Raw genomic sequence first — 10469 nt, forward strand, 5'->3', positions numbered from 1 at the left:
CCTTAATGGATTTCAGGCATCACAAAACTAAGTGTTACGTACCATGAAAAAAAAATCAGGATTTACCATTTTATAAGAGGTTTTGTCCCAAGAAACACATTTTTACATAATGGCATGGCTCCCCACCCCCATTCCTTTACTCTCTACAGAAGACGAATTACACGAGGACGCTCAAGTGAAGGGAGACACAATGTTAGCTGGGAAGGGTAGTTAAAAAGACATTAGAAGGCTCTGTCAGTTTCACCTCTCTAGGGTTGGCAAAGAGCCCTTCTCAGAGGGTTTATTTCCTCTTTGCCTCCCTGAAGGCTCTGTCAATTTCACCTCTCCTAGGGAGAGGCAAAGAGGAAATAAACAAACCCTCTGAGGAGTGATCTTTGTTGCTGTAGAAAAGTGAAACAGAGTCTTCCGTCTGTCTTTTTAAACTATGCTTCCCAGCTAACATTGCATCTCCCTTCACTTGAGCGTTCTTGTGTAATTCATCTTGTGTAGAGACTCTGTGAAACCATACATAGTACCTCTGAAGTTATGTTCCTTCCCAGATAGCAATTTTAAATCCTTTCTGGAAGTGATCACTTACAAAACTACTGCAATCAGGAAGAGGAAATTAGTGAGGTGTCTGTGGAACTGATGTCCCCCAAATTGTTGCAACTGATATTTGTGTGAGAAAAGTTATGGTAAGCTCCTTAACATCTTAGCCTTAAACCTCTTTAGCTTATCTAAGCATTGCGTCTTGGAGACTCGTCAGAGCATCTTTCAAAAGAAAACAGAGACCTCTCCAGGATACTCGTCTTTACTAGCCACAGGTAAGGTAGTGTTATGGACCTCTAAATGAGAGAGGCTAACCATATCAGGCATTGTAGGATCTGAGTGCTATATAGCCACAGATCCCTTATAAATCTGTTGCAAGGCCTCAGGAAGAATTTGGAAAAAGAAGTAGGCAAATATGGGGAGATACTTTCATTTTTCATGACATGCTCCTTATGAAACCAACATTAAACAGAAAAATAATTGATGCTGGAGCCATCTTGGAAAGAGAAAAGATATGTATTATAGAACATTTTGCAACCGTGGTTGCAAACAGCAGACTGCAAAGAGCATTTTCTTGCTTGAATTCTGTTCCTCCACGTTGTTTTAGTAGGAAGCCATTATTAACAAAGGAAGAGGTTTGGGCAATGCTCCTACCATGTTCTACTGAGATCTAGAAACATGCAGTCAATTAAGGAGGTACCATTCCAGTCAGCTTACTTAATAGAATAACCACTTTATATCAGCCCACTGTACATTCACTCAGTAAGGCTTCCCCCATTGCAACACACACACACACATACATACACACACACAAACACACAGTATTTTAAGATTATTCGGAACACCTCACTTGGCCCTCCACACACAGACTGGACATATAATTTGACAAATCAGGGAGCACGTGTGCAGGTCCTCCCACATGGAAACAGCAGTTATCACAAATAACTTTTCCACATGAAGGCTGCCTTAGCTACCAGCTCCTCCCTGCACTCTCACTAGGTGGGGTCTCCATAACTGTGAACTAGATCAAAATCAATCTAAGACTTGTATTTACATATAAGTTTCCAACTTCTCCCAGACTGGAAATTGTATTTCAATCAAGGCTCCAGTATGGGCATTCTTGTGACTGCTCAGAATCACTAAGCTTAGTTTTTAATCAAGGCAGCAACTTGCTCATCTTGAAGTCCAACCTTGTTTTAAAGAAAACATTTCTCACTCACCTACCCCGGTTAAAAGGTAAAGCTTTCCTAACTTCAACAAGAAGTTCATACAAAAGATATGTTTTGCTTGCAAAACGCTTCTCTAGTTTAAGATTTTTCTGCTATGGAAGATTAACAACAATTTCTGTAATATTTTAAAAAGAAAAATTCTTGTATTTGTCCACCCTAAGCCTACCTTTCTTCTGCTTTTCTCATGTTAGATGGGGAGGGCATCTCTAACCATGACCTAACAACTTCTCTGTATGAGAAGAGCACAAGTCCATGCTGAACACAGATATCCATGACATCAAATGCTGGAAAGGCAAAGATACATGAACACTGGCTGAAATCTAGAGCTTCAAGAATACAAAAGTCTCCCACTGCCACATATAGCAAATAGAGCTCCATCAGTACACAGTGCTCCTTCTGCTTCAATAGCCAGCTTGCATGTAAGCTGTATCAGGTCAACATGATACAATTTAGAAAAAGGTGCAATAGGACCACTGACTGGGGGGAATGAGGTCCATGACAACATTTGTGTTACCGCAGTCCTTTCCCAGGAAGTGCAAGAGGCTTGCTCATTACTGATTTTTATGAAGTTAATGAAAGCCTTTCTGTTTCTCTAACCATTTAGACACACTGATTTTTTCCAGAATTTAATTTAGTAAATTTTACTTAGTTTTACTGTTATAGGTTTTTTGTGTTGCAGACTTTTATTTCTTTCTATTGTTCTTTTGAGCTTAAAGTATGGTATTTTACTGATCTGATATTTTACTGCCAGCTGTTTACGCCTCCCTAAGAGCTCTCCAATGAACTACACTGGCAGGTATAAATTGCAAACAAACAAAATAAATGGCTGCAATCCCAGGCACATTTTTTGGAAAGCACGTTCCACAGAAGTCACTGGGATTTACTTTCGTGTACATAGGGTATGGTTGCAAGTCCCACTAACAGGAAAGGATGTGTTTAACTTCTCCTAAGTTAGACCCACTCTCTTATAACTACTTTGTTTTAATCTCCAAACATGATACTATTTTAAAAACCTGGAACTATGCTTCTAAAACAGCATGTGTTAGATATGCCTTTAACTAAAGCCCACTTTGCTATCTCAACTGAAAGCTGCTCTTCCAAAGCAGCTTCGTTTGCTTAGTTTTCAAACATGAAAAATGATGCCACTTACAGAATAGACTCTTTACCGTGATACTCTCCTTAACTTTGCAACTACTTAAGAGATCCAGCTGCTGCCTCCTCAGTCCTTCAGTTGAAAAACAACAAACGGGTTGGCCCCAGGTTAAATTTTCCAATGGTAGAATGAAACATTCCTGCCTCCCCATTGAACCCCACTGATCTCCATGAATTGCTGCTTCTGGGGGTATGGATCTGCACCAGGAAGGTGGGAACTGGTGGAAACTGTCACATGAGTCTGGATCCAACCTGAGGTTTTACCATCACCTCAACCCTTAGATTGCCACTGCATCTAGGAGATCCTGAGCAGCAGAGCAAAACAACTTTACTGTTACAGGTGCCATAAAAAGCAAGCTAATGATCAGTATCAGCAGGAGGTAGTTCATGTGCAAGAATCACGACCCTCATGAGCTTGTAAGCTACATCAGTCCCAGAGGTTCAGTTCTGTTCCCCAAGCATGTTACACACACACACACACACACACACACAATGGGGTAAACAACCCACACTTTCTCTCCAATCCACCCACACCTGACAAGAAAAGTTGTCCTCTCTGCTCTAGCAAGGCAGCAGTCATGGCCCATACAGAAGACCCCATCATCGCTGGCTTAAGTGGGAAACGATGTAGATGAGACCAACCAAGAGCAGGCCACGAATCCCAAACATCAGCAGCAGGAACAGCAACAGGATCGACATCAAGGGCTGCACCACATGATTGCCGAGGTTCCAGGTGGGGAATCCCATGTTTATTAACTGCTGGTTGAGGTCTGAAAATGGTGAGCGTTCCCCTGGCCCAGCACCCTGCTGTTGCGATGGCTGCTGCTGCTGGAAGCGTTGGTGCGGGGCTGGGCCCGCATTAGACATTGTGTTGAAAAATGCCTGGGGGAGACACAGAGAAAAAGAGTGACACCATAAAACTGTACCTAGATTCATGGAGGAAAAAAGATTGGGGGGCGGGTAGTCAGAAATGTAGTCATTTCGCTTATCTGCAGATTCTAAAAGGATTTACTCCAAGAGGTAGCCTAGGAGAGAAGAGCAACAAGGCACAACCTACAGAACTCTAACCAGCAGCACCATTTGTGGCCAACGTTCATTTTTTAATTTAAAATATTTACATCTCATCCTTAAAAGGGAGCTCAATGCAGCTATACAGAAAGCCAATAAACAATAAAAATGTAAAATGTAAAAACATGAAGCCAGAACTTCTAAATCTGTCAAACGACAGCATCTTAATAAAACATTTGGAATACAGACTTAACAAAAATGTTTTTTTCAGGATGAGTCAAAGCATGCACAACAGCACCAAAACGCATAGCCTTAATGTGCCCAAAGCTCTTTGTAACCTTTTCAATCATTTTACAACATGGGGGTGTTAAGCCAATAGCTCCATCAGGATAATTTTCCAGCTCAAGATAATGTTAAGAGCAACAGACAAGGAGTGAGGAGATGCTGATCAGCTTGCTCTTTTATTGCTTGTAACTTTAAGTATAAGAGATGTACCCTTCGTGCATTTGATGAAGTGAGTCCTGTCTAATAAAAGCTTGGTGGAGGTGGAAAATTGTCCTCAAGTCATAGCCAACTTATAGGGACACCTGCTACGGTTTCAAGGCAAGAGGCAGAGGTGGTTTGCCATAGCTTGCCTCTGCACAGCAACCCTGGTCTTCATTGGAGGCAGAGCCATAGTGAGGATCGCGGCACCTGAGGGCAGCTTCAGGGCTGTTGCCGCCCCCAAGCACTCGTGTGCGTGCGCAAAGTGCATGCGCGTACACCCAGACTGCACGATGTCATCACGCAGGGCATGCTGCTGCGAGCCAGCTGCCCCATCAGCGCAGCAGGTAGCTGGAGCGGCGCACGGTTGACCTCCCAGCCCTCCTGCTCAGTTGCCCTGTGTGCCACCCCGGCCGCCTGCCGCACTTTGCCCGCAGCTACTGCGCCCATCTAGTCTGTACACTGTTATTAACCTACTTAATTCAACATCCATTCATGTATGAATATTAAAACCTTTTAGGTTCCTCAAATAATAGCCCTAATAATCCAGGGAAAACTACATTGTCCTCACCAGCCGAGATGAGTTCTGAGTGTTCTGTCTCACTCGAGGATCATCATCTTGTACAATATCTCCATTAGCCAAAATTCTCACCATCTTTACAGCTTCACAGTGTTTGCCTTGCTACACCTGCAATTCCCAGGAGAAAAGAATTTAAAATGAGACCAGCTACTCCTAAGGAGAAAGATACCAAGACAAAGCTCGGAATACTCATTCTATACACACACACAGTCGCACCCTTTAATTCTGTTCTAGGTGCTGTGGAAAGAATACTATTGTTTCTGGCTCCATACTCCATAGCTCCATACTCATGGGGGCTAGTCCAAATCAGAATTCTCCTTCCACCTTTAGAGTTTTACACAAAGGAAAAGGACATTTGGCACATTATTACAGTCTCTATTAGGATTATTAGGAAAAGAATGAAAAACAAAATGTGGTTATATAAATTTACAGTACAGACACACCTGGAACAGTGTTTACAGGTCTGGCTACTCCATCTTGAACAGGATATTGTTGAGCTCAGACAGGTGTGATAAAGGGCAATCAAAACAATCAAGCAGTTACATCACATTCCGTATGAGGAAAGGATGTAGATTTGGGGGCTTTAAGAGCAAGAAAATATATTAAGGGCAGCAGGGAACATGACACAGGTTAATAAAATTATGCATAGAGAAAATGGACAGAAAGAATATTTTCTTCTATAACAGTAGAACTTGTGGGGAGGGGGAGAAGTTGCCAAGCAGTAGATTCAGAAGTAGCCAATTAAATACTTCTCCATTAACTGTGACAGGATGTGATGCAATGCAATCTTAAACTTTACCGACCTTAGACTGGTATAATTCTCCTTAGGGTCACATTCAGAGTCATTAACTTGGGTGGTTTTAAAGGGGAATCTACCAAATACCAGTGCTGGGGGCACAGAATCGTGAAAACTTTGCCCTCTATCCCCTGCCTATTTTGAACAAAAATAAAGTGGGGTTTTTTTAATGCACATGCCACAGCAAGCCAAGACACACCACATTCTGAATGACAGAAAGGTGCCTATCAACTGCAGTTTTTGAAAACATTAAAAATAATTCTCTCTAATCAAATTTTTATAAAATCCTTTTAAATCAGGGGAGAAAGGTTTATCGGTCAATCAGATGGTTCAGATAACCAATTAAGCCACTAAAGGTTTTTGCTCTAGGCTCCCTCTTTCAAACCGAAAGGGGAAGAACAACACCAGCCTCTTCTTCGGAAGGCAACAGGATCGCCTGATCGCTCCCGCTTGTGGGAAAGCGCAACTCACGGGCTGCCGGGGCAGCCCCAGGCCTTTGCAGCCGCTTAAGGGCGGCAGATGAACCACGGCTTTCCCCAGGAACTAGTTCGCCCACTTCTTTCAAAATACGAAGCGTGCCCCCAGAAGAGGAACGTCAAGCGGGTTATCACGGACTGCCCGCGGCAGAAGACGCTGTTCAGACGGCCCTGAAGTTTAAGCGCGAAACATTCTCCGCGTGCGCGCTGGGAAAAGAAGCCCCCCTCAGAGCTGCGCGTCTTCCAGCATTTGCGTGGAAGGGAAGCGCTTCTCAGGCCGGGCCGGGCCGGGCCAGGCCCAGGCGAATCAGGGACTCTCTTGCAACATCGGCCCGCCCGCACTCCGGCTCCGAGCGAAGCCTTGGCTCCTTCCCCGACCCACGCCCGCTCCCCCGCTCGCCTTGGGCGGCTGACGCGCTCTTCCCAGCAGCGGACCGGTCGCCCCTTCCGAGAACACGCCGAGAAGGGCCGGTGCCCACGTCTGCCCGGGGCGCTGCGCTGCTCCGGCCGACGTGCTCCTCTTCCAGCGGAAGTGGCGAGGAGGGAGCGGCGGAGAAGGAGGCGGTTGCTTCTCCCGTCAGAGGCTTCGCAAAAAGGGAGTGGCGCCCTCTTCAGGCTCTGCTGTAAACTGCGGGTGGGGGGAGCGTCTCTCGAAGCCGGAGGGCGCCTGACTTCGCCGGCCTCAAGCTCTGTCCTTGCCTGCGTCGCGACGCGCTCGGGGGCTGCTCCGGGCCCCACGGGCCGAGCGGTTTGACTAGGGGCCGGCGGCGGGCTGAGTTTAATACCTGCAACTGGTTAAGGAAACAAATCGAGAAGAAACCAAACTCTGAGGGGAGGTTGATCAAGAAAAGGCACAAGCGCCTTGCACGGCTTTTCTCTGTCTGCCCTGCAGGGCGCGTGTGGGGCTGCTCTCAAGTCGCTTCCGACCCCACGAATTAACGCCGTCGGCGCCCTGTCATTAACTGCCTTGCTCAGATCTTGCAAACTGGAGGACGTGGCTTCGTTAATTGAGTCAAGGCATCTCACCCGCGTCTTCTCCTTTTCCTACTGCCTTTCACTTTTCCTAGTGTTATTGTCTTTTCCGATGAATCTTGTATTCTCATTAACCAAAGCACAAGTCTCAGTTTCATCATTTTAGCTTCTAGGGAGAATTCAGGCTTGATTTGGTCTAGAAGCCACCTATTTGTCTTTTTGGCCATCTGTGGTATGGGTAGAACTCTCACCCCACACTACATGTCAAATGAATTAGTTTTCTTTCTATCAGCTTTCTTCACTGTACAACTTTCACATCCATACACAGTAATGGGAAATACTGTGATACGAATTATATTTGATCTTGGTCCCAGGCAACATATCCTTAAAAATCTTTTCTAATTTCTTCACAACTGCCCTTTGAAGTCTTGATCTCCTGATTTCTTTGTTGCACTCTCCCTTTTGGTTGATGATTGAGCCAAGGAATAGAAAATCTTGAACCATTTCTGTTTCCTCATTGTCAGCCTTAAAACTGTGTAAATTCTTCAGTAGTCATTACTTCTGTCTTCTTGAGGTTCAACTTTAATCTTGCTTTGGTGCTATGGCCTTTAACCTCCATCAGTAGTTGTTTCAGGGCTTCACTATCTTCTGCAAGTAATGTGGTATCATGTGCAAATCTCAAATTGTTAATGACCTTCCACTCATTTTCACTCCACCTTCATCTTAATCTATTCCCCTTATGATATTATAGGTTGAACAGTTAGGGAGATGATAGACATCATCTGACACTTTTATTTATTTATTTATTTATTTATTTTTTATTTTTATTCAGCCATCCCCACATTTCCAGCAGGCTCAGGGCAGATTACAAAATACATAGTTAAAATATATAAAACAGTTATTATAGTTAACAATTCTAAAAACATCCAATTTACACAGTTAAAATACAGTTGTAAATATCAACATTCCATTTGCCAATTGGAAACCGTTCTGTTTCCCCATATTCTGTGCAAAACAAGATCCAAAACAGACTTTGACAAAAATGGACCATCCATGCTGTAGGCCCACATTGTGAACTTGAGTGACAGAACTAATCCTGTTAACAGATGGCTGCCTTGGTCTGTAATGGACAAAAAAGAGGGAAGCAAGCTCAAAGTTTAGGACTGCAACATTAATCCCCTTCCTTCTCCCTGCCTCAGAAACAAACACTCATTAAAGGGACAGTGTTGAGCACTTTAAGCCACCCATTCTACTGCCAGAATGTGAAAGAATAAAGACACCCTTTTGTCCTTAGGAATTTAGTTTTCAAACCATTTGTGCAGCTCTAGAGAATTTAAAATTTTTTATTAAAGTTGAAGCACTGTGTTAATATTTGTAAATGCAATGTATTATATTGGTTTGTTGTTTGATTATTGTTACAGTTCTAAAATTGAATAAAATTATTTATTAAAAAAAAGAATTTAACATTTTTAATCCCTAGATTGTACTCTTGAGTCCACACATATTGTACATGCTGTCAATGTCAGAACAAGGTAAGAGGATCGCCACTGCCAGTATTTGCAAAGGAAAATGGCTGTATCTGTTTAAAGTAGTCAATGAATGAGGGACAACACCCACAGAATACCGAAGATCAATTTCATATATTGATACACAATTTTAAATATTCCACAAAATATACAAAGTGCAAAGTGCTCATAAATACTTAAACATATTTATACAAAATTAGTCTCATTATACAATTTCATACTGAATCTTTCGTAAATGAACTGGAAGACGTCAACTCCCTCCAAAACTGCTTAAAGTCCAAAAGCTTCTCTTATGTTTTCCTTTAAATTCCCAAGCAATAATCTATTCAGAGTTTTTTTCAATGTTTCTCACGATGGAACGGTGTACTTCCCATGGAGTATGTAACGCCAGACTGGTCTGTTTCTTAAGGCAAGGATATAGCCATAAGGCGTACCCCGATGGAATGCCCTATTGATGTGTGTCTGTCTGTCCATGTGTGAGTCTCTCTCATACACACACACTTTTTCTTACCTGTTATATATATATGCCAGAAGCAGCTTGAAAAATGTGTATATGTCAGAATGGTATAAAAGATACACGAGCAGTTAGAAAAGAAAAACTGTAACTCTACAAAGCAGGCATATTGGCAGGCTTTCAGAGGTTTTAGGGTGACAACACAAGGAACCCTGAAGCAATGAAGAGTCCAAGTTTATTTGCGTAGAAGGACACATATTATCAACAGCACAAACCTACGCTGGTTTGATATTAGCCTAATTTTCATAGCTTTCTCCAAATAATCCTGAGATTTGTAGTTTGGTTAAGATATTGAGAATTCTGTTAGAAATTCATATTCAACTCCCCAACCCCACTTCCCAAAATTAAAGGGGAAGAGGAATTACTATTAAACTGGTTTAAATTTTATAGTGTAAAGAGGATTCGCATTAATACAGTACAGGGCTTTAGAAAGTTCCAAGCACTCCGTGTAGTACATTATGTTGCTGTAATCCTCATAACAACCCAATAAGGACAATCCATAATTTGATCATCTTGATATTGTAGGGGGGGCTTGAAGTTGAGACAGATTGGCTTTCTAAAGGCCACTCTTTGTCATGGCTAAGGAAACATTTGAACCAGGGACTTCCTTGGTGGTAACGCAGTCAGATAGAGGTGCTCAGGGCTTTTTTTCAGCTGGAACGCAGTGGAACAGAGTTCCGGAACCTCTTGAAAATGGTCACATGGCTGGTGGCCCCACCCCCTGATCTCCAGGCAGAGGGGACTTTAGATTGCCCTCCGCACCATGTGACCATTTTTGCTGAGGGCAATTTAAACTTTAAAAAACTCCCTTGTTCCAGCTGACCCAAAGTGATGTCATTGTGCGGTCCTGAGTTCCACCACTGAGTTCCACCACCTCTTTTCCCAGAAAAAAAGCCCTGGAGGTGCCCATATTGAGCATAGAGCAGGCGTTCATTTCTTGGGCTTGGAAGGCCCTCGGTCACTTGCCACACAGAGAGCAAACCAACTTGGCAGGGCAGGGGTGGGCTTTGCTTGGAGACCAGCACAGGGGTATTGTCAAGGGTGCCTCTGGTTGCAGCTGCTGACTCTGGTATGAATAGTTTCACAGCTCACCGAAGAGATGACTGAATTTAATTTGAGATGAATGGGCGCCTCCCTCTATCGAGATGACATTTTCATTGCAAACTAACAAGGGGAGAAATCCAATTACATCACAAAGGGACTCC

General features: G+C 43.3%; 1 protein-coding gene across 1 annotated transcript; it reads right to left on the reverse strand.

Annotated features, from left to right (window-relative positions):
* Positions 1-1025: 1025 nt before the first annotated feature.
* FAM241B (family with sequence similarity 241 member B) lies at positions 1026-6769 on the reverse strand. Its single transcript, XM_054983991.1, has 3 exons — positions 6653-6769; positions 4972-5088; positions 1026-3791 (listed from the first exon to the last, which is right to left on the reverse strand). The coding sequence occupies exons 2-3, from the start codon at positions 5053-5055 to the stop codon at positions 3510-3512; spliced, it is 366 nt and encodes a 121-aa protein (XP_054839966.1). The 5' UTR covers positions 5056-5088; positions 6653-6769; the 3' UTR covers positions 1026-3509.
* Positions 6770-10469: the final 3700 nt, after the last annotated feature.

The sequence above is a fragment of the Eublepharis macularius genome, chromosome 6, assembly GCF_028583425.1.
Source record: "Eublepharis macularius isolate TG4126 chromosome 6, MPM_Emac_v1.0, whole genome shotgun sequence".
Classification (NCBI taxonomy): domain Eukaryota; kingdom Metazoa; phylum Chordata; class Lepidosauria; order Squamata; family Eublepharidae; genus Eublepharis; species Eublepharis macularius.

Excerpts from the sequence above, each read along its gene's own strand:
- FAM241B (XM_054983991.1), bottom strand. The coding sequence starts at position 5,055 with ATGGTGAGAATTTTGGCTAATGGAGATATTGTACAAGATGATGATCCT. Across the intron at positions 3,792-4,971 it reads CTCAGAACTCATCTCGGCTG|GCATTTTTCAACACAATGTC; the intron begins GTGAGGACAATG and ends TGTCTCCCCCAG.